The sequence below is a fragment of the Magnolia sinica genome, chromosome 19 (assembly GCF_029962835.1).
Source record: "Magnolia sinica isolate HGM2019 chromosome 19, MsV1, whole genome shotgun sequence".
NCBI classification, from domain to species: domain Eukaryota; kingdom Viridiplantae; phylum Streptophyta; class Magnoliopsida; order Magnoliales; family Magnoliaceae; genus Magnolia; species Magnolia sinica.
In genome coordinates this window covers 23274290-23299692 of record NC_080591.1, presented here as the reverse complement: position 1 = coordinate 23299692, position 25403 = coordinate 23274290, and the positions used below count along the sequence as shown (strand labels likewise).

Sequence of the window (25403 nt, the reverse complement as noted above, 5' to 3'; positions counted from 1 at the left end):
TGCATGATACGAGTGTCCGCATCTAGGAACAGTATACACGAGTTTTTTTATTCTGATAACTGGAGACGTCGTTTGGTAATCTAGACCGTTAGTCAGCTGGGTCCCACAGGACCATCCTCGCAAAGTATCCAGAATAGGAACCTTTTCAGCTGAACGATGGATAAATGCTATATTTCTGTTCTTAACCGTCAATCTGTGGGCCATACATCCAAGCTTAAAGATCGTCCTAAAATGAAATTTATTATTTATCGTCCATCCACGGTAGCGAGAAACAGACCACTGGTCTGGATCACTGAATCATGCGTGGGCCACGCGTAATATAATTCGGCTTCCAGCGGGAGAGGAGAAATCATCTGATACAGCAGATGTACAATCAGTTAGAACAACCATTTCTTTTCTCACTGATGTATTAAGTCTTAAAAAATCCTATCCGTACAAGAGGTGGGCCATATACATGGTGATCACCTGACACTAAGAGTGATGAATAAATAAGCGGGACACAATGTCAATATCAATGGACGGCTGATGGTACGAGTACTGATGTGGCCCACACAACGAGTGGATGAGCCTCATTTTCACATAAGGTAATCATTATGGTTAGTATGAACCTTTTGAGGTAGAATATTCTTCACATGTGATATGTTGGTGGAAATAAATGCAGCTGTATCATAATGTACGATACAGCCGCTGTATCTGATCATCGCAGTTTTTCAGGGCGGGCCAATCATACGAGGAGTTACGCAACTCGCGACACTCGTCTCTGCGACTATACTCCACTTTCCATTTCCGATAATTTGAGACAATTTTACTCTAATCCAGACCGTTGTTCTGCTGTGATTCAATGTCAATGGTCAAACAAAAAAATATCAAAGCTTCCACCGAAATTTCCATCTGAGAATCGGAAAGTAGACATTTTCTTGTTCTCAACCGTTTATCTACAGGATAAAAAAAATCAAAAGATAGTTAGTTTTCCATGCATGAAAATTTTAGATTTTAGATATTTCAATGTGAGATTCAAGAAAACAAAGGTCCAGATTACCGATTCGTGGGCCTCACTCGTCAGAAAAGAAAAGCCGCACTGCACATCACATCCTCGTGTCGCGTATCAGATAATTCCTTCTCATCAACAGCCAAAACCCTCTCCCCCTCTCCTTTCCCTTCTCCGTGAGCCCACCTCTCTCTCCCTCTCTCAAAACAACAACCGCCATTCTCTTGGAAATGCCTGCATTGTCTACTACCTTCTCTAACAGCTTCATCTGAAATGCTTGGAAGAGATCCTACCATTGCAGAACTCTCTCACTGGTACCTTTTTCCTTCCCCAGCTTTGTTTTTCTACATTACCCAAATGTACTTCTTCTTCTTCTTCTTCTGTTTCTTTGGATTCGACGTCTTCGATGCATTTAAATGGTGATTTGGGGCTCTTCTGGAAGTGGGTTTTTCATCGAACTCTGAATTAATGTTGTAGACTTTCATTTAGGGCTCTTCTGGAAGTAGGAGGTAGCCATTCCACGTTTTCTAATTTGCGAGTTTGTGTAAGTATTGTAAGAGAAGAAGTTTGATATTAATAAAGTTATTTCTCCCTCTCTACTCAAATTTCTTGTGTGTGTACTCTTGTCTATTTCTTTGAGATTCGGTTATGGAGATCTCATTGAATCGATAACTGAGTTGCATTATTTTGGTATCAGAGAGGGTGATCTTTGGGGGATATTTGACTCTACATCACCTCCTAATAGCTTCGAAGGGAGAGTTTCCACAAGTAAATTGATCTGTGGACACACAGAGCGAGGATGTCAACTCGCGCATATGGTAGGCAATCTCACTAACCAAGTTGGAGAGATTTGGCGTGGAGGGAATTTGGAGACCGAAGCTGGAGAACGTGGACATGTAAGGGAAGGTCCCCACCAAGGTCCTAACCAACAACGGGCACCCTGGCTTGTGAAGATACCAATTGAATCCTTCAGTTGTTGGAATGTGATAGAGAGCCCATAATTAAGATAGAAATTCCATAATTCCATGGTTGTTTGCATGTTGATGACTTCAATTGGCTGAGCAAGATGGCAAAGGTGTATGAGTAGAAGGAAATCGTGGACAATCGGAAGGTTAAGTCAGTAGAAGTTTTGCACTTTACACATTTGCATGGTGGGACAATCTCCAAGCCAAATGATTCCATTAAGGTAAGGAGTGCAAATTCTTGAGAAAAAAATGAAAAAAAGTTAAAAAGGAAATTCTTACCTGGAACCTCCATCAAAGATGTCACAATATATGTTGTTGATGCAGAAATCCGGTGAACCCTAACGAGACCTTTGAGTTCCTGCAACACAAAAAATGACAAAGGAGACCTTGGCTATGGCAGGGGGGACCCTCTGATGCCTAACTTAGAAATCTTGAGGGATCTGGGTCTAGTAGGTTTTAGGGGTAACTGGGACGTAACTTTCACTGTAGATGCAGCCTCTATTTATAGGCCAAGAGTCGGTTACGTGGATAGAAATGCTCCCTAAATAATAGGCGTGCTTTTAGTAGCCATTTCACAACCGTTTCCCGAGATCCTCGGTGATGATAAGGCCGAACGGTCAAGATCTGAAAACATATGAGGTTGGTGGCCGAGGTCGACCATTCGAGCCGACCTCAAAATTTAAACATATGGCCATTTTGACGACGACCTCCCCGAGCTGGGTGCTCGTTAGACTGTGGTGGGTTCTTCTTTCAATATATATTTGGCCTCCTGTCGACTCTTCGCGTTGTAGCCAAATGTCCGAGTAGCAGAGCCAGACTGCCTTCCTTTGGGACCTTAATGGTGTCTTGAAGGCATCAAGGATGATCATCCTCTTCATCTTATCGTATGGTGTAGAGACTCCCTCGCAAGCTTCGAGCTGCGCAGCCCTGCATTTGGCCTTGTGCGGGATCATGACTCGGATGGCCCCAAGAGGATCTTAGCAGGAGCACAAAAATGGATGGGACCATGAGAGGGCTTGGTGTTCGTCTTTTTTTGAAGGAAGTGGAGGTACTTCATCTTTCGGCGGACGAAGCCATCAGGCAGGCAGATCTCTTCGCAGTGGATTACTACTACTATCCGGCCGTTGAAGAGCTCATTGGTCGTGATCGACGCTAGCCGACCACGTGACGTGCACATATATATAAGCCGACCTCATCTCTCCGACTAGTTCATTTTTACCCATAACATATGTTAAGGGAACAAATTGGTAAATGAATACATTGGGGAGTTCCATACATTCATACCATGGGCAGGGTTTCGTTAGTATAATAAAAAGATTTCAAGATATCTCAGTGGTCTTAACCTGAACATTATGAAGATGCACTTTGACTAAAAGCTGATGAGATAATTAATTGGGGACTTGTGAGACAATTTGGTGCCTTACGGGATCTGTCCTCAATGATGGGGCGGCATGCTAACTTCCCACATAAGGAAAACACATGGCCTTCCACAAGTCGAGGGACAATGGGCCAACGTCCAACAATGAATCCAAAACTCCACCCGTGGAGAGGTGGTTATGGATGAGGGGCTAGTGCAACCAAAACAGGGAAAAACAACACTTCTTTCACATGCTTTAAGTGTTGGCAGTTGGGACATTGTTCTTTTCACTGTCCTGGACATCAATCTAGAATTAAAGTAAAATTGTTCGAGGAAGGAGAATATGTAAGACACTCTCGATTGCATGCAAATGAAAGCTGAAAATGGCACAGAATATGAAGAACCTGCATATTAGGATAGTGCATATGAGGATAGGTTGCTGTTGGTGTAAAAATTGTCTTTTGAGTTATGGTGCATTTGTTTGTTGGGGAGCTGTGTCTAGGGCATTTTGATGGCATGCTTGTTGTGCTAGAAGCGGAATTGACCGTTTGAGGGATAGTGTATTGACCTCTTCGTTGTTCGTAGGGCATTAGACATCTCATTTAGCCGTGGTTGGTGTCGTGGGTTGACCATGAGAGGTAATGTTGTTAGCTGGTCGATTAGCTAGCGAGGTGTGAAAAAGGAATGGATTAGTATAGACCCTTGAATGTCTTGGTCGCATTGAAGGGATTGTTGTTGTTCTTGAGAATTTGTCGGATGTTTCGCCTCTATTTGTCTACGAATGCAGGTGGCTACTCATCACATTCCCAAAAAAGTCAGACTAGGTAAAACATTTCAGGCCATGGTCTAGCATGGACCCTTAATTACATATATGGGAAAAACCCTTGATTAGAAGGTAAAAACAAAGTAGATTGTCCTATAACATGGCTTTAGATGTTCATTGGTCCTTGGTTCTTCATCTTTAGAGCGTCTGAATCAGGATGGTTGTGATAGCCGTGGGCGTACATGAAATGTGGTATTAACAATGTCGTGGGGACTCATGTGGTATAGTCAAGGAGGGGGATGGCGCTCTAATTCTCACCACAAGGTGATAAGCAAGGTATTCTGTAATGGTAACGATGGTTGTAGCAGCCACTACCGTTACTTTTATGATATGTAATGGCTGTTACGGTCTCTTCTGTTATTGAAAACGAAATGAAAAACCTGTATCTGCCCCATAACAGATCATTATGGGGCTGTTTCCGTATTTACGGGGGTCGTAACGGCAGTTATGGGTCATTTTTTCATAATGGTCATTACGACCTTGTAACGTGTAACAGTTGCTACTATTACCTTTATGTAATGGGCTGTAATGGCCGTTACCGCACACCACTGATAAGGCACCCTGCACTTGGTGCCAACCATATGAGGGAGGCATGCGTTGGATTTAATGCATGGCTGTACAGGCTGATTGCAAGCTGTTTGCGCCCATAGTTGTCTTGCTGGCATTCCTATGTGTGGGCGTAGAGCTCGATCACTGGTTGGAACTCGACCTGTTGGTGCAAGGCTTCTCTCCTTATGGGTGCTCCAACACATGGCTCAGGGCTTCCCCTAAGGGATGGGTGGAAGGTTTAGGCATATTAAGGCTCACCTTATCCAAAGAAGGGAGCGTGGGTGCATGAAGTTCGAGTGTCAGCGCCCTCTCTCCCTCTCTGAAATTCAACTATGTCACACGTCCAACCATGTTCAAAGTTTAACAATGGTCCAACAATGTCCGAAGTCCATCAGTTCAATCGTGTCTGAAGTCTAACCTCTTTTGAATAAGCGTCGCGTGGTATTTATAGGCGAGGGTAGGCCCGAGATTCCCGGTGCTTGCTTCTTCGGACTCATGGCAGATTTTTAGTGCTCATGTCTCTGTGCTGGTTTACGATGTGGTTTTACATGTGGTGTAACCGCTTCTCGTGGCGACGTGTGCAATGTTGCTGGAGTTGTATTGGTGTGATGCAATGGTGCCTGTTGATGCATTGAGGCTCGCGTTGGCTTAGTTGCAAAATTCACGTGTCAACAAATGACCCCAGCTGCTCAACGTGACGAAGTGTTGTTGGTGCCTCCGAGCATCGGGTGGGTGCCTAGCACCAATTGTCGTTTTGTTTACTGGTTGTTGGCTATAGATATTGGCTCATTTGTTGACAGTTTCACCATTCAATCAACTTTTTGAGCTTCTCAAGCTTTATCATTAATCTGTGGCCAGCCTCAGCTTCCTAGTTCCAACTTGAGAGAGCTCCACCAGTCCGCCGTATTAGCAATAGAATCTTCCTTTCAAGCCAACCATGATTCCATGCAAAATTCCAAGACAATGGAGCATGATATAAGACTGGATGGACCAAACCATGCTGGGTCACTATTAGAATTTTTCCCAATCAGCTGAAACCAGGAACCTCTGCTCTTTGGTTTTATATACATAGAGGGGTATAGGAAACAAGATTGTATGAAGGAATCTCAAACTAGTACGTTGTATAGTAGTATAGATTAGGGCGTGAGCCCTAATCTATACCACTATACATTGTACTAGTTTGATAAAGGAAAGCCGTAAAACTTTCCTTTATCAAGGGTTATAGGAAACAAGATTATATGAAGGAATCTTAAACTAGTACATCGTGAAGTAGTATAGATTCGGGCGTGAGAATACTTGACGTGTTCACGAACTATTCTAGCTGACAAATTCCTTGATAATTTTTTTACCAACTGTCTTCAAGTGTTATACCTTTGTAAAGGAAAGTTTTACAGCTTGCCACTATGCTGGGAATTCTACTGTTTTTCCCCCCATCAAACTGTGAATTCATAACTTTATTTGGACTATTTAGTTATTTATTTATTTATATTGCATTGGATGTGTTTTTTTTTATTTTTATGTTTTTCTTTTTCCTTCTTGCAGTAATGATTCGGGGCTTTTTTTTGTTGTGATTTTTTGTTCAAACTTGAAATCATACACTATATTTCATTAGAATGTATTTTTTCCTCTTTTGGGCTGAATGTGGTTTGATCCATGTAATTATGATTTGAGGCTCTTTCTGTTTTTATTTTATTTTATTTTTTAATTTTATCAATATTCAGACTCGTTTGAATGTATTTGACTCTTTTGCATTAAATGTGGTTTTGACTTGTGTCATTGGGATTTTGGCATTTCTTTTAAGCGCGTTCTAGATGTGTTATGTGTTGCTTATTTTGTTGCAATATGGAACTCTTCAATCTACCTTGCTTGATTTTTTACTGTCCTTTTCTTTTACCATTCTACAGTTTTGATGCTTTAGTGATGATTATGCATTCTAGTAGAGGTGGGTTTTTTTTTTTTACATGTAGTAGATTTCATTTGAATATACTTTTCCCTCCCTCCCTCCCTCCTGCATTTCATTTGGATTAGGATTGTGCCTGTAATGTCTATGTCTATTTTTTGTTGCATTGAGTGTGGGTTTTTCTTATGGTTTGCTTTGTGGATTGTTTGGATTATTTTAATGATTTGAACATCAACTGTGTTACGCATGAGATTTCTAACATTTTTTGTTTCTTTTGTAATTGTAGGGTGCTGTTGGGTTGTTTTGTTTCCATGTGTAAGTCTCGAAAGAAAGGTTTCTGATGGAATTATAGACATTTGAGCATCTTTTGAGGTGATAAAAAATCCTCCCATTTTACAAATCAGTGAGATTTTGGTCTTATGTAAAGATGTCGACATATGCACCATGTTTCACCACTCCATCTGACAGCCGGAATTCAGTCGGGGTCTTGGCTGTTTCCGGAGGGTGGGTCGTAGAGGAGAATCGAGCGGGCAGATTTAGCTCTCTGAGAATGGTCGATGGTGTCAGGCATAAAATCGTTTCTAGTTCTCAGCGTTTTAGTTGTTCTGCAAATTCTCACAGTGTCAGCCGTCATCATAATAAAGATCCTTTCTTGAATTTGCACCCGGAAGTTTCTATGCTCCGGGGAGAGGGGAATGACATGGTTATTAATCCGAGAAAGGAGAGCTCAGACCGCAGTATCACCGAGAACTTGAGTGACTCGTCTGTTCCAAATAATTACAATGAGGCCAAAATCAAAGTTATCGGTGTTGGTGGTGGTGGCTCCAATGCTGTCAATAGGATGATAGAGAGTTCCATGAAGGGCGTTGAGTTTTGGATAGTTAACACAGATGTACAGGCGATGAGGATGTCACCTGTGTTTCCTGACAATCGTTTGCAAATTGGCCAAGAGTTAACTAGAGGTCTTGGTGCTGGTGGGAACCCTGATATTGGCATGAATGCTGCCAAGGAAAGCAAAGAGTTAATAGAGGAGGCTGTTTATGGTGCCGATATGGTTTTTGTGACAGTAAGTTCCCATTCATCCCATTCAATTTTCCATCTTAATTGAGAAATTACAGGGTTCTGATTGATCAAAATGTGGATTTCTCCTGCTGTGTCCAGTTGGTATGGGGTCCTTCGTTATGTGGCCAGCACCACTGACTTGATGGGCCTTCCAATGTTGGTGAACACCTGTAAGATCTTTCAGATTGGAAGATCCTAGCAATCCAATATCTGGACTTTTTGTCTGGACCATTATTGCATTTATTTAACTGTCTATTCATGGGCCAGTGATCAAAGGGTAGGATATTCCAACTTAGGAGATTGTTTGGGCATTCCCCATCCACGGTGGGACCCATCAGCTCAATGGTTTGGATCATGTGGCCGTGAGCCCCCCCCTGCACCAACTGGCACATCATGACACTTCATGATGTATTAGGATCCTATAAGTTCTCATCTTAATTCTAATGTTTGGTGCCATATTGAATTTTATTTATTTATTTTTATTACAGTTTGATTTATAGTTTCTCTGTTCTTGTAGCTATTCACTTGGACCGCTTGAATATTCTTTTTTATATTATTGTGGATCGTTTTTTTTTTTTTTTTTTGCAACACTCAAGTTCAGGTCATATGAAGAAGTTATGGGACCTTGAGATTCCTCAGGTCATAGCTTTGACGCCATGATAATCATGGGAAACCTCATTTAATTGAATGTTAAATGTTGGATAAAAATCGATTCATTGTTGAGGTGACTTGTCCAACTTGGAAGAGGTCAATATGATCAGTTATCTACTGCCAAAACGGTTACCTAAATCGCACTTTATAGGTTTGAATTAACCCTTATTTCATACCAATCAGGGGTACAAAATCCAACTATTTCAGAAAAGAAAAAACAGGGAACATGCTAGTTTATTTGTGAAATGTTGTTTCCAAGATAGTCCTTAAGAGGGTTGGTGATTTGCAAAATATTCAAGAGTATTCTTTATTGTGATATTTGAGAGTATGTTTGTGGTGTATTATTGTGTACAAACTAGCTTTGTTTAAATCAGTTAAAAAACCGTGTATTCACATCAATCTGACTGAATTTTAAGTGCTCATTGTTGCTTATCATTGTATAATTTTTTAGAAAACTGAGTTGAGAGTGTCGTAGTCAAAGGACAAGCACATCTCACTAGTGTGAATTAGATTGACAAGGTGAAGCAACAGTAACCCGAATATGAAGTAACAGTTGAACACAACTTGGCACTTCCGAATGTGTGTTTTCTACACTGGATGATGAAGTGACAGTTGAGCACCGTTTCCTGCATGACATAATGGATCATGATATTTGACACTTCTTTAACCTTTTTGGTTGTTGGTTTGGCTGAGGTCAGTGTCGGGTCTCTTGAAAGGTGGGGGGATGGTCCTTTTTAAGGCTAGATGTAGATTCTTTGGAGATATGGTTATTCTCCGGAGTATCCAGAAAGAACATAATGAATGATTCTTTGAAGATATGTCCTCGCCTGTCCACATATACCTTAAAGAAGATAATTTAAATTATACCTATGGATCGGGGTTCAGTGATGAAAAAGTTGGTAGTGTATTTCTGTCGATGGACTTGATAGAAGAGGGTGTGAAGTGTTAGAGTGTTTATTGGAAGCTGCCAAAAAAATTGCCAGGTTTCCACCTCCAGCAGGGTGGTGGAAGCTCAGTGTGGAGGCTCTGGCATTTGGGAATTGTTAGAGATGACTAAGGTAGAACCAAGCTTGTTTCCTCTGATCCTTTCAGGATTGGGAACTCCATTCGGACTGATGGAGCTAGGAGTTATAGAAGCGGGCTGCATCTGAATGCTGCCATACTTGGCTCCTTTTTGAAAGATGATAATTTTTATTAAGAAAGCCAAAGAGACGCTAAGGAAAAAAATACAGTATGCAACCACAAGGGCTAAGTAAAAAGGGATAAGGAAGACCCTAGAAGGGCCTTAGAATATGCCACCCAGCACAAAACATCAAACTTGGCCCTACAAAAAACCTCCAACTCTTTTTTTTTTTAAAAGCGTAAACGTTTTTTTTTCTTTTTTTTTTTTTTCTTTTTTGAAGGGTAAAGGACCTCCAGCACTGTCCCTCTCCTATTTCGGAAACACTGCTCATTCCTTTTCCCCCACAAGGCCCAAAAGCCAGCCAAGAGGGCAAGCAACCAAATCATCCTCCCCTCCCCCACGCCACACTAGGAGAAGAACTTCGATAGAACCTGGCATCATCCATGACTTTTGGAAGGCTTCGAGAAAGAACGCCCACATGGTCACACCCCTCTACTGAAAGGGCAATGAATGAAGAGATAATCTATTGATTCTGCATGCACAGCGTACAAATGTTTGGGATCACCATTCCCCTCTTTTAAAGTTTATCTATCGTGAGCACCTTTTTTCCTGCCCACCATCTAGGCGAAAGCTGCCACCTTAGGATGGGCCCCATAGTGTCATAGATTGAGCAGTGTGACCACACTGATTCCCAGAGGGATATCAAATAATAAGCTGATTGAAGCACCATATCGAGAACCTTCTTGACACTTCCTTTTTCCACACCAGAGCGCCGCATTCGCCCCTTATCACCATGACCATCCATGGCTCCTTAGATAAGGGGTTATCATTGATGGGGACTCAAAAAGATGTTAGTGTGGGTTACTGGACCAATGTCCTTCGAAGCAATATTTCAGGTTCAACAAGATAAGGGGCTGTTGTCAGTGTTCTCAACCTCGTCATCTTAGTTCCTGAACAATTGAAAAATGAAAATTGATTCTCTTTTAAGTAGAGAGAAAGAGAGAGAAGAAGAAGAGGTAGGAGATTCCCCTTCTCTTGCTTTTGTTGAGTTTGGGTTCAATCGATGCTTGAGAAGCACATGGATTGCCTATGGGCCATTTGGGGAGAAAGGAATAGGTGGTGCTTTGAAAACACGTCGGCTTCTAGTGAGGTCATCTCTCAAAAAGCAATTCATTGGGTGATTGAGTGGGCCGTTGGCATCAAGGATTTGGATGCTTGTGTCTTGATTGCCCTTCTGGGGATGTCATTTTGCTTGCCTTTTTTTTTTTCTCTCTCTTTTGGATTCTTTCCTGCCTTTCGCGGTTCTTCAATAAAATCATTACCTTTCAAACAAAAAAAAAAAAACAAAAAAACAAAAAAAAAGAAAAAAGAAAAGAAAGAAAAAAAAAAGAAAAAGAGAAACACATGGATTACTTGATGTTGAAGTATTTCTGATGGTCCATGCTATTGATGCCTGCTGGATTCGGATTCCTTAATGCGAGAGGCCACACTGTGGATCTGGCACGCCCTCCTGCATCAGTTTTCAAGAGGCAAACTCCTTGGCTGATGTTTTGCCCAAAGGTGTAGTAATTCAATATCTGTATGTTGGTGACACATTTCCATTGCCTAGAATCATCATCATTTATTAAAAAAAAATCCATTCGTTCTCTTGAATCATCATCATGCATTAAAAAATAAATAAATCTAAGTTGGGGAAATGTAATTCTTTTGATTACCTGAACCTACACTGATATATGTAGCCTATATGTTTTTGCAGGCTGGAATGGGTGGGGGAACTGGCACAGGTGGTGCTCCAGTGATTGCAGGAGTTGCAAAATCGATGGGCATCCTGACTGTAGGAATTGTTACAACCCCCTTTTCTTTTGAGGGACGAAGGCGGGCTGTTCAAGCACAGGAAGGAATTGCAGCTTTGAGAGACAATGTTGACACACTGATTGTCATCCCAAATGACAAGTTGCTGACTGCTGTTTCCCAGTCTACACCTGTGACAGAAGCATTCAATTTGGCTGATGATATACTTCGACAAGGTGTTCGTGGTATCTCTGATATCATTACGGTATAGATTTCATATCATTGACTTCAGTTTTATGCATAGCTTTCTGCATTGCCTTCTATCCCTCCTGTTAAGAACTGCTTGTGTATTATCTGTACAAGAAATACTATTATGATGTACAGTTCATGGAAGTTATATGAAGTGCCATCCCCACTCTTCACGTGGTAAGCATGTGTATTGATGTGGTTGGAGTTGGACACGTTGTGGATGGCTATCGCCTATCAGCCAAAACTCGTAGTGGTGAACTTTGAGTACCCATCATTGCGTGTATTGGGCCATTGATTATGGAATGTTGCTCGTTTTTTAGTTAAGCATCTGAAATCATGTCGTTTATCATATGGCTACTGCTGTTTGATCATTTTTTTCCTTTTGGGATATGATCCATCGATGTCATAGCCCACCAATTCTAACATGGGACAGATCTGGAAAAAGAATTTCTGGAACAGTTCTGTGAGATAGGTGCAGAAACAACTGAAATGCGAGCAAGTATTACTGTGCATGAGGACTGAGTTCCAGCAGACACGAAGGTTTAAGCAGCAGGAAATGTACCAAAAGGGTAAAATAGATAGGAAGATAGGGTAAACAGCAATGGATAAAGGGATAATAAGCTTTGAAATCTCTCCAAGCCATTGACAGTGGGGAGTCACACTGCTTGTGTGGTAAAGGGAAAATAGAAGTTTTGAATTTCGATGATTGGTGAAACAAGATTCATAAAGCCAGCCCCAAATAGCTAGGGCAATGCTATGATGATGATGATGAAAACTTAACTTTCAGAATGTAAACACGGTGTCATTATGTAATGAAATTTGTATTTGACAGACTCCAATCTATATTTGATTGGATTGGAGTCTGTCAAATACAAATATGTGATAGATTGGACTCCAATCTATAAGCTTTTACAGAGAGAGAGAGAGAGAGAGAGAGAGAGAGAGAGAGAGAGAGAGATTTGCGGTTTGCACTTTGCAGTTCAGATAAACTTGTATTCGAACAAAGGATGATTAAAAAATACAAGTGTTTTAAATAGCTACGCTATGTAGCGTGTAGCTTGCACTACGTAGCATAGCATGGGCTTAATGCTACGTAGATCATGAAAATAGCTTAAGCCACATGTAACATATGCCACATGAAAATTTGCACATGCTAATTGCTACGTAACTACGCTTCATGCTATGTAGCTCACATTATGTTTTTGATGATTTGTTACATTTGTCCATTTCCAATCAAAGAGGACTTGATGATTTGGGTTAAGAGTTCCAATGGCACATTTTCGGTTAAGTTGCTTGTTCGTGTGATTGGGGTTTTCAATCCTGATTATCCGTCACCTTCGTTCCATCGGTGGTCCTATGGAGCTCCTCCTCATGTGTCTGCATTTGTGTGGTTAGTGGGAAGGAAAAGAATTCTCACCATTGATAATCTTCAGAGAAGAGCAATCATTCTTCTTAATATTTTCCTGATGCGTATGGAGGATGGAGAGTCCACTGACCACCTTTTCATCCATTGCTCCTTCGCGACTAAGTTGTGGAGTCACTTTCTTGCTTTCTTCAATATGGCTTGGGTGATGCCGAGGTGCGTTGAGGAGTTGCTTTGGGCTTGGCACGATGGCAGTGTTGGTGGGTCCAGAAAGGCCAAGTGGAGACTCACACTTATGGCAGTGATGTGGTCTATTTGGGGAGCTAGGAATCAGCGCTGCTTTGAAAACCGTACATTAGAGGTTATGGAGGTGATCTCGAGGATTGAAGTCCTGTTGGGGGATTGGGCTATCTTTGTAAAGTCAGCCTACGCTGTCTTCTGCTGGGTGTTTTGCTTTGGTCTTGCTCTTGTTTCTTTTTCTTGCGTCCCGCGAGTTTTCTAATAAAATTCGTCATATTTCAAAAAACTAATAATCAAAGTTAATCAGCCTTTTTAATGCTTTTAGTAAAATAAGATAAAAAGCAATAGTAAATCAGTTTCATTGCTCTTTCCTTACCTTTATACTTAATCATTGCCCTTTCTTGTTACTTTAGGTTCCATTTTGTTGCACCAAAAATAATGAAATTTTGTTGAATTTCATTATTAATCAGTCTAATTTGGTACAAAATATCATGACATTGGTGCAACCAAGCACCTTGATTAAAAATCTAGTAGTTGCATGTAGCTTACGCCTCACACTTCAAAGGAGTTAACACTATGCTGCCCGCTATTTGCTATTTAAAATACTGAAAAATACATACCACAGTCCCACATAAAACATACAGTGTGGTCCATTTAATGACATGATCTGCCTGATTCTTGGGCCATGTCATCTACAAGATGAGGCCACCTGATGATTGGCATGAGGCAATAACATAAAACTCTAGAGGCACATGTTTTCTTCATGCCTGCTCTAATTCTATGAGCAACTGCATTCTCAATCTCTCCGTTCTCATGAATTATCGATCCAAGATACCGGAAGTGGTTACATGGGGTACTTCTTGGCCATCAAACTTAACTAATAGCTTGTTTGCTCGCCTAATGTTTACTAAAATTGCATTTCATTTACTATGTTTTTGTCTGCCTGATTGTAAAATCTTTAGATTCTAGATCATCCTTGCATATTTCTTCCTTTACATTTACCCATGCCCTTGTCTTTTTAATTAAAACTATGCCATATTACAAACAACATAAACATTTATCATTGCCCTTGTCTTTTTAATTAAAACTATCCCATATTACAAACAACATAAACATTGAGACCTCTTCCCTGTAAATGCGTAGTTAATCGTCCATAACCAATGCAAAAGGATATGGACTCGAAGCCTAACCCTGGTGTAGGCCTACTGTAATTGCAAGCTCATTTGTCTCTCCACCAGAGGTCCTCGCATTAATTACCCCTCTGTTATGCATGTCCTCAACCATGTCAATATATCTGCTTGAGACTCGGATTCTTTCTCGCCACCTATTGATTATCTCTATAGGGACCTCTTGTATTTTTTCTCTTAGTCAATGAAGACCATGTGAAGATCCTTTCTCCTTTTCTTGGACTTCTCTATCAATTGTTTGAGTAAGAAAACAGCCTCAATGGTTGACCTCCTCGGCACAATCCAAATTGATTTTCCAATACATTTGTATCATGCTTTAGTCTTTGCCCAACCACTCTCCCTTGAAATTTCATATTGCTCATAAGTTCAGTTCCATGATAGTTAGTTCAGCTCTGTATGTCTTCTTTATTCTTGTAAATAGGTACGATGGTACTAATTGTCAATGTAAGAAAAAGGGTATGATGGTTTGGCATTTTCTTCATGCTTCTCCATCTTGATGAACAACTTAGTCAACCAAAACAAGAAGGGATGTCATTAGGCTGGGCTGGCCTATTTGACTTTCAGGCATGGCTTGCCTTGGGTTGGGATCAGACTAATATATCAGACAGAGGGTCTGGCCGGGCTGAAAATTCCAGCCCATTTATTTATCCAATCGGGCTCGGGCTACGTCTAAAAGTCCATTGGCCCATCCTAGTCTGTTTAGGGTTTTAAAAGAGCAATAGACACATGCATTGGTAAGTTATCTAAATGGGCTATGTGTATGGTAGAGACGTAGAGTTAGCATGTACTGTGGATGAGAGCCATCCAATTGGATGCTAGGGTGTATATTAATCCAAATCAATAATAGAAGGTATGGAAATATGTCTTTACTCCTTTGGAAAATTAAACTTCAAATGCTAAGTATGTGTTAATGAGATGCAAGAGGAATTCTTCAATAAGTTGCAAGAGTTTGGGAGCCATTCACATGCACTGGGTCATAGCACGAGTCATGCATGTAATAAAATCCAAACTGTCCAAGTAGCGGCACAATCTAGATGAGACACAACTATTCAATTAGATTTATTAGACAGTCCTGAGCTATAATGGATTGGCATTTGTTTGTTTAGTTTAGATTGTTGACTATTTGTACCCAAACCATTACTAGATGTCCACCAGCAGCCTAATTAATATTTGCACTTTACATTTTGTTTTATGACCCATCTCCGGTGGGACCCACTATTTGTACAGATTCATTGTCATCGTCATCTAATCCTTATCCCAAGTTCCCAACTGGGGCTGGCTGCACAACTCCTGTTTGGTCATCCCGCTATCAAGGGCCATAACTTCAGTGAGACCATAGGTCATCAAGACATTTCTTACTACTTCCACCCTTTTGGGCCTTCCCCCTTCCTTTCTAGAGCCTTCAAACTCACCTGCCTAAGTGGTCCTTTGCACATGAGTCTACTTTCTTCTTACCTGTTGGTGCTACACATAAGTTCCCTCGAATGCAGCCATTTCTATTTGTACCCTTCCTCATATTGCCACACATCTATCTCAACATCCTTATTTCTGCCACACTCATCCTATGAACATGTTGTTCCTTAACTGCCCTACTCTCTGTTTCATAAGGCATGGCTGGTCTTATAGCTATCCAAAAAAAATAAAAAATAAAAAAATCCCTTTCAGTTTGAGTGTACACGATGATCACATAAAATGCAGGGGCACATCTCCATTCCTTCCACCTAGTTTGAATTCTATGGGCAACGTCCTCAATCTCTGCCCTCGAATGAATTATCAGCCCGAGACATTGAAAGTGGTCATTTTGGGATATTTCTTAGTCAACAATCTTAACTAAGTCCTTGTTTCCATGCCTATTATTACTAAATTACACTCCATATACTCTATTTTAACATTGACTGATGTAAATCCTTTAGATTCTAAAGCATCCCTCCATAAATCTTGTTTTATGCTTACACTCTCCCTCATCGTTATGTATTAGGAATCATATTTCTTTTTGGTAAGTTGAAATATGTATTTGCCATGTGTGTGCCTTGTGTGCATGCAGGTGGATCATGAAGATCTTTCAAAATATGAATGTTTACCATCAACATTTTAAAGTCAAATTCATATTGTGGCAAACTAGACTCTTATAATGGTTAGCCATTATTTTTGAAACGGTGGTGATTTATCCTCCTTACATGTGGCACTTGTGTATGGCTATCAAGCCTATCCAAATTATCAGGTACATTTTAAATGGAGCATGTAAGTCACAATGACCCAGCAATAGTAAATATGAAATCATGTTATCAAATGGATGTTAAAAGTAAAACTGACCAGTCTCAATCTAGGGCAAAATCAGTGGTTAATATCATTTGCTTAGTTTATTTTTTGGATCACATGGGACCTTCATTCACCCCAAAGGAGGTTTCTCTTCCTTTGATCCAAAAAGTGAGGCTGGAAGCTTGATGTCAATGGGTTGAGAGACAACATCAATGGCAAAAAGGGCCGCTCCATGCCTAATTGGGTCAAAGTTTGAATGGTCTGTTTTGTCATACAAGATACAACTATGCCATGTGTATAGTTGAGAATCGTCACCATTTTAAAGATGATGGTAAACTATCATAGGAGTCTGCCCCCCTTGGGATTCATTGTATCACTATGAAATTTCAAATGGAAGCGTTAAAGCGACTGCAGGGGTGAATTCTAACATGTGTACCCACATGGCACATATCTGATGGATCTTAGCCATGTATCATGTGGCGATCAACATGATCATGGCCTATTACAAAATATAGGCTAGTCGATTAACCAAATGGGTCGCTGGTGCGCATTGAATATAGACCATTGATGAATTTCTTTCTCATAGTTCATATTTCTTATGTTACCGTGACCAACATGATGGTTCGACAGGGGTGCTTTGTGAGACTTTGACATGTTCATGGTCAGGCCCTCCCAGTGAATGGCCCAAATCTCGCATAGGTGGTTCATACTAACATGTGCTTCATATGCCTCTTCAAGCGTTTTGGACCTTTTTTGGCACTCACTTGTCTCATGTGTGACAACACAGAGCAGTGAATGGAATGGAGCCATTCAGCAGGGTGGTTCATGGGCTTGGGCATGGCAAGGCTCAGGTTTGAGCCCACCATTTTTAGCATGTATTGGGCATATGCAAACTGTTGCCCTGCCCGTTGACAGCCTTAAGATAAGCCAATCTCTTCGGTGCACTTCCAAACTTTTACTGTTAGACCATGTGATCCTAAGGCCTTTCCTGCCTTCATCTTTCTCAAAGCTACTTTCACTTTAGCTTTCCTGATCCTATGGAAGTATCTATGATTTCTAGCCTAATTTGACTTTATGATTCTTTCTATCCCTAATCTCTTGGAGTGATCATCATTTAACAAGTTCTAGAAATAACTTGTCCACCTTTCATTGATCTCATCGTTCTTAATGAATGCCCTATAATCGTTGCTCTTAATGCATCTAACATGATTTAGGTTTGTAAACTTCCTCTCCCTCATTTTTTGCGGGTTTCAAGACATCTTTCTTGCCTTCTCTATCCCCATTGTACTAATCATCACATACCTTAAGTTTAGCCTCATTTACTTCTTCTTTGCATTTTCTTGGCATGTCTATGTTCTTCTATGTTTTCCTCATTTCTAGTCCCGTGTGATGCCTTGTAAAATATGGTTCCTTACTCATAGTCTTTTGCACATGATCATTCCACCACCATGTTTCATTATAAGATTGAATTTTTTTGCCACTTTCTTACTGAACTCAACCATCTCATTGCAGATAACTTTTAACTTCTTCCACGGTATTCCACTTTCCTTTGTTTACAGTTTATTTCTAAATAACATTGCTCTCTCCTTTTAAATTCCACTACTTTGTTGTTGCACACTTTTTAAGTTCACTCCCTCTCTCCCATCCATTAATGTTAACTATGGGGTGGTCTAGTGGAACATTTCCTAGGAGAGGAACGATTGTGAGGAAGATGGTTCCTTTTACTGTTATATGGTGCATTCGAAGGAATGGAATAGATCAAGGTATTTCATAACGGTAATGGTGGCCGTTACGGCCACTGCCATTACCGTTACAATACGGGCTGTAATGGCTGTTATGGCCTTTAAAAAAACCACGTTTAGGCCCTGTAATGGACAGTTACGGGGCTGTTACTTCCATAACGGCGGCCCCGTAATGTGTAACGGTTACCACTGTTGCTGTTACATAGCAGCCTTACCGTTACCATTACGTAACCGTTTTGGAATACCTTGGAATAGACAGACCTTTGATAACAAGATGAAACCGTGGAAAGCATCAAATGTTCGGTGAATGCTATTTCAGTCGAGTGTGTTTTTGGAGAGGACAAAATTTAGAAGTGTCTCGAAAGAGAAGCTGCTCAGGGACTGGAGAAGTGTAATGACTGCAAAAATGGAGGTTGTTGATACCTAATGGAATGTTCTGTGCATAGCTTTCTGCTTGTGGGGCAAAGTTTCTGGTCTGTTTGTTGATCCATAGCTCCTGGTTTCCTTGCTGGGGTTTGTTTGGTTTTTATTGGGGTGACAATGGGTCACTCGTTTCTCGGCATTTTCCTGTGTGCTCCTTTTCCGATTTCAATAAATTTCATTACCTATTAAGAAAGGGTACTTGTTTCTGTTTTGTTTTTTTTGTTTTATATATATATATATATATATATAAAATTTTCAATAATAAATGCTAGTGGGAGTTTTTTGCTCTCATTGTTGGTCCCAATCCTTAATCAAGGAGGGTTCCGTCAGGTTGGCAGCTGGCATCAAACTTATGCCATTACTTCCATCATGAATCCGAACAGCAAAGGATTCATGTAGCTGACCCCAATGAGTTAGGAGAAAGCTTAGGTTTTTTTTTTTTTTTGAAGAGTGGGATAAAGCTTGGTTGGTGATGATGATGATTAAAAAAAAAGGGTACTTTAAAATAAAAAAAATAAAAAATAAAAACTTTTTACTATTTCCTTTTTTAAGTAAATCATACTGCCCCACAAAGATTTCATAGCGATCTGTGAACCTGAGTTGTTTTATTTACTCTTTGTGGACCATTCCAAGAGTATAACCCTCAGCAAATGCACAGTTTGCTGATGCTCAGGATTCTGTACATGTTGGGTGTATATCTTGACAATCCAGACTGATCTGGGGGTCCCAATCCGAATGTCGGATATATCCCAAAAATCTCCCATATTTGAAGATCCTAACCATTTGTTCTTTGACCTATTTTCTTTTGTATGTGGACCATTCCTGTATCCTTTTTTTCCCCCTAACTATTCATTTTTTAGGACAGCTACCAAATGAACATTACATCCCAATCTGAGAGATTTTGGGGGTATTCTAGATCCACAGCCTGTCAGATTAATGGTCTGAACTACCAAAGGCCCCTGCATGCAAGGCATCCTTTGCATTGGCAAACTATATGATTTTTGAGGCTTGAGAACCCAATGATCCCTCATTTTCCAAACACCTGCTCATCCGATTAGTATGCTATTTGCTTGCTGAATTAGGTATCCTTTTTTGGAGTGATTCATACACACACACACACACACACGCACACGCACAGACTTTGTACAAACTATATGCTTTCTTTCTTTGTTTTTTTTTTTTTTTTTTGAACAATTGGAGTATTTTGATTTCAGGTTCCTGGTCTGGTTAATGTTGATTTCGCCGATGTTCGAGCTATTATGGCGAATGCAGGTTCCTCTCTAATGGGGATAGGAACTGCAACAGGTAGTTTCAAGAACCTTTTATTTTTAACAATCTTGGATTTTTTGTAAGCATGTCAGAAATTTAGCTCAAGCTTTCTGCAAATGTCCTTTTTTTTTTCCTTTCTATTTTTAAAGTCAAATTTACCTTTTTCCTTTTGAATGGCAACTCAAAAAATTATTAAACCAAACCAAAAAGAAGGATACCATGTAAATTCACTTATATTGATTGATATGAGATTTTAATGCTGCTTACTTGGATACCATGCCAATTTTATCTCTAATTTCCTTCCTTATAACAATGTCCAATGGTTAGAATGTCACAGTGGATAGGAAGTAGAAGGGCTCCATAGTACATCTGCATTGGTGAATTGTGGTCTGGAAAATACCATGTATACATTTATCTGTGCAGATATTTATGTGTATGTTTGTATTTATGCAAATCTGGAAAAAGGCCCAAATGGACTACCCAATTGGAGCTTTTAGTGCACCTAGTTGCATTTGTCACAGTTAGTCGATTTAATTGATCTGGCATCTGGACCGCCCATTTGGTCCACCCATTCTTCGTTGGCTACCTTGCAAGAATCACAAGGATTAAAAGAACATGTCTATTTGATTAATATCCTGTAAAATGGGTCATTCTTTTCTTTTTAACAGGAGTTCCCATTATCAAGCAAAACCATCCTATGGGTGGACAGGTCTGGCTTCATCCATAATGTTGGAATGTAACAAGTCCCACAAGGTATAGAGATTATGAGTGTTAGAAGTGAAACAAGTCTCAAAGAAATGTCTTCAGTTGGGTCGTCGATTGGCCTGAGCTGTAGACTGTTGTTATACACCATTGGTGAAACACTGTATCCAAGCAAACCATCTAGAAACCAGCATCTAGCTAACAAGCCACAAACACCATATCCATTTTTACATTGTCAAGAAAATTATTGTTGGTTGCTTGTGCGTATTAGATAAATGGTTTATGATGTCATTTTATGGTGAAAAGAAGTGCCACTTGTATTTTTTGTAATGAAATCTACAACTAAGATGCCGAAACCTTACCTTCTGGATTTGGATGAGTGACTCACACCCGAAGTGTTAAAAGTTTATGTTTAGCATGTTTTTCTTAATTTTCATTATGCATGTTTCTTTGTAGGCAAGACAAGGGCACGAGATGCTGCATTAAATGCAATTCAGTCACCGCTACTTGATATTGGCATTGAACGAGCTACTGGCATTGTTTGGAATATTACTGGAGGAAGTGATTTAACTTTGTATGAGGTAGGTTCCGTTCACCAATTTACTTTGTCTGCCCCTTGCAACTTTATTTCATATCATATATTCCTCACCGACCAGTGATTGCTCACAAGTGGGCCCAAGTCTAGCTTCTCCCACCCAACCACATTGTGGGAGGGTCACAATGTTTATTGTCCATAGTGCTTGTCTCAAAATAACCAAAACCATTTGACCATGATCAAAAGAATTAGAGACGCGGGAGAGACTACTCAATCTTATCATACTATACACAAGAGGGTAGCTAAGGACATAAAATGTCGCCAAATGGGATTGGCTACTAGCACGATGCAATAATTAGATCAAATCAAAGCATTCAATTGGTAAAAGGTCCATTTTCATGGCTACAAATCTACTCCGTAAAGTAGACAACACTAGACATATGCCAGGTTTACAATATGCAATAATTAGATCAAATCAAAGCATTCAATAGGTAAAAGGTCCATTTTCATGGCTACAAATCTACTTCGTAAAGTAGACAACACTAGATATATGCCAGGTTTACAATATGCAGGTAACGACAGGCCATAATGTTCACCTCACAAAGGAGCAATAGATTGCAATTATGTTATTTCAACTGTCTCATCTTCAATTTTTAGAATTGAAGGTAGATACTTTCTAACTTCTTGGGTCCCCATCCTCTATTCTTCGTAATAGAGGAGAGAGTGGTTTACACCTTGCTGTGTAAACATCACCCAATTATACCCTAACTATCCACTAGGGTAGCCTCCCAACGATAAGATCACCTAAAACTAAAGATCTCAAAGTTAATGTTGATGATTTACATATCTAGTTTAAGATTGTCTGCAATACATGATAACAAAAAAGAATGATCTCTTATAGAATAATAAGAGATAAAACATAACTACATAACTCAAAACCCTTCTCAATGCGATTTACCTAATGTGAACTTAAAATAGATCTCTGAGTATTGGTTTCATCATGGGATCTATCAACATTTCTTTGGTGGGGATGTAAATGGCACAACTCTTTTATATCTCACTTTTTCACAAACATAATGATACTTGATTTCAATGTGCTTGGATTTCTAGTAGTGTTTAGGGTTCTTTGCTAAATCAATGGTAAAAGCGTTGTCAATTCTCTGGGATACGGTTTACTTTTTCACGAGTGGTATGATAATTGATTTCATCATCCAAACAGCATAGATGTGAACAAGAGTATCCGTCGGTGTCAATACAAAGCCGTAAATCAGGTGTGGAGGTCTCCACATCTAACATAGGGTTTTTGGGACTCATACATCATTTGGGCGATGTGAGGATAAGGGCGATTATCATAGGGTAGCTTTCTTATCATTAATGGTGGAGCAGGGGTTTAGGACACTCAAGTCCAAACTTAGACAATGGACAAAATCACGCGGATGAAGAACTTCACAACTAGTGAAAATAACTCACAATCAACGCCTGCAATTTGGGTAAAAACCCTTTGCTACTAGGGATGCCTTATATTTATTCACTATACCATGTGTCTTTCTTTTATATTGAGTACCCATTTGTTCCCTATCGTCCTACAATTGAATTACAGATCTAAAAGTTCTCGAACTGATTTTTTGCCAAGAAGTTGATCTCCCCTCATTCATGACAATTGTCTAATCAACGGAATTTGACACAACAATGCATTATAATGAGTACCGAGTTCATCATCGTCAATCACTATGCAAGAGAATAATTCACCCTTGATTTGGATGTATCTTCAAGGAATTTGTCCTTTTCTACTTAGGCATGGTTTAGGAGCTTCATAAATAACATTTCCGAATTCCAATATATTGATGAATTATGATAGTACCATTCTAATGAAAAGCAAAGCTCCCACTCTCCTAAGATACGTTGGGGATTTATCTCAACTTTCCATTTCGCTCGGTTGGGGTATCATGTCTCGAGATTCAATCTCAGTCCATCCTCTCCAATCCTCACGAACTAAGACATGCCTTTGAACCGGTAGGGTACCTGATTGAATATGCATTTGATGGTTTTACTATCTAGTTTACCCTCGTAAGGAGTAGTATTTTAAATAGTGCTGTATCGTAGGGTGTAGCATACACCATGTAACGTAGCTAAAACGCTATATAGCATATGTAAATAGCGTAAGTCCATGGTAGGCATATGCTACATAAAAACACTTCTTTTTTTTTTTTCCTTTTCTTTCCTGTTAATTCAACACATATTTGAAAATGGTGGTGACTCATCCATGTCGCACATAACACCATAATATGTCAATCTTGAGCATCCAAATTGTGGGTCCTATTATCTATGGGGCATATCTTAATAATCACATCCATTGCACAATCCTAACCATTTGCATATGGGCATGCAAGCGTACAGTTGGAGAGTCATTACAATTTTAAATGGTGTAAGACTCACGTGCCAAAAAATCGGTCTTGTGAGAGGATCCTTTGCTAAAATATCACGGACATTGGAGCCTAAACAAAGGGGAAAACAAGATTTCCTCATTCCATGTCCGTACGGTTGTGAAGTTTGAGATTTTCATTTTTTGATTGATTTAAAGATATTAGAGGTATTTTATTTTTTTTCGACTCTTAGTTTCAATTAGTTATTTTATTTTATTTTAATTTATTAAATGATTGATTTAAGGTATGTTTTGACCTTCTTTTCATTTTTCCCTTGTTAGGAAGCCGATTCCATGTACGTAGAACATGAGACCGTTTTTATTGTTTTGTTCATGTTTCATACTTTCGTTTATACATTAACTAAGGTACTTTTCGTTGAAACTTATTGATGTTATTGATTTGTCTTGCATATAACTTGTTTTGAACATTCTTTTACTTGAAAGTTGAAATATTTTTTCTTATACTTTTGCTTCTTTTCTATTATATTTATATTTATTATTTATCACAATTTTCTATTATTTTAATTAAAAAATAGAAGTATTATGTAGCTTACGCTACACACTATAGAAGGTCGAACACTATGCTATACACTTCACACTATGTAAAACATTGGTGAGGAGTAGGCAACAAAACATATACCTGAGATCCCCAAGGGCGTAGTTCGGCTAAAGAAAGAATCCTTCAAGTCCACATCTCATATGGGGTTTTGGAGATAGATTTAAAGACTATTTAATATGTAGACGGATGTGGGCAGCACACCTCCACAAAATGTGGTAGAGAAATTGGCATGTGCCATCGTTGATCTTACCATGTCTAACAATGTCTTGTTCATTTTCTTTGCAAATCCATTTTATTGTGGAATCTGAGCCATTGTATACTGTCGGAGAATGTTAGCAATTTCGCATTAGGATTTTAAAGTTTCAAATGTGTACTTGCCATCTCTATCAAATCTCAGAAATTTGATTTTTTTCTTAAGTTGATTTTCCACCTTAGCTTTACATTGAAGAACACAATTAAAAGCGTCAAATTTGTAAGATATTAGATATGCATATCCATATTGCGTGTGGTAATCAAAATAAAAGTGGCATGGAATTGGCATCCATTTATAGGACACGCGTTAAAAGGTTGATAGATGTCATATCTAGCAGACCCCTTGACTTAGCTGCTTTGTGAAAAGGTTTCTTAGACACTTTCCTGCAAACACAATGCTCACAAAATTGAAGATCTATTTTGGTCAAGGAACTTTAATAGACCATCACAAGCTATTTTCATCATTCAATCATAGCCAATGTGACCTAACCTTGAGTGTCATTTTACAGATTCAAATATAATAGATATATCAAACATATCAAAAGGTGTCATATCATGAGCTATTTTCATCATCTGACCATTGTAATGTGACCTAAACTTGAGTGCCCTTCGACATATTCAATATAATAGATATATCAAACATAACAATAAAGCTAAAGGTGCCATGTCATGATCTACATCTGAAACCAGGAATCAAAAGTTTTTCCAAGGACACATGAGGTTATTTAGTCTTAAGGACACTGGTTAAAAAACAAATGTCAAAAGCATCTTTCGACAAAGCAGAATTGGAAATTAAATTTTGGCTCATGCCTGGTGCATAAAGAGTGTGTTTTGTGAATCAATTTGCATCGAACACATGTACAAAGACAAGAGAAGTCGATTCCTACAATGTCTTCGCGATGTTGTTTCCTGTGTATACCTTGTCTCTGTAGTTACCAATTGGAATTCCTCAAGTCCTCCAGAACTTGTGTCACATGCTTTGTTGTGGGTAA

At 39.5% G+C, this 25403-nt stretch overlaps 1 protein-coding gene across 1 annotated transcript in view; it reads left to right on the top strand.

The window, feature by feature from the left end:
* Positions 1-1143: 1143 nt before the first annotated feature.
* Positions 1144-25403, top strand: part of LOC131234382 (cell division protein FtsZ homolog 2-1, chloroplastic-like) — a 34493-nt gene continuing 10233 nt past the window's right edge. Inside the window, exons 1-5 of the mRNA XM_058231216.1 lie at positions 1144-1302; positions 6869-7648; positions 11175-11474; positions 19887-19977; positions 21100-21224. Coding sequence (XP_058087199.1) covers positions 7010-7648; positions 11175-11474; positions 19887-19977; positions 21100-21224 — 1155 coding nt within the window. The 5' untranslated portion in view covers positions 1144-1302; positions 6869-7009. The remainder of the gene's footprint in view (positions 1303-6868; positions 7649-11174; positions 11475-19886; positions 19978-21099; positions 21225-25403) is intronic.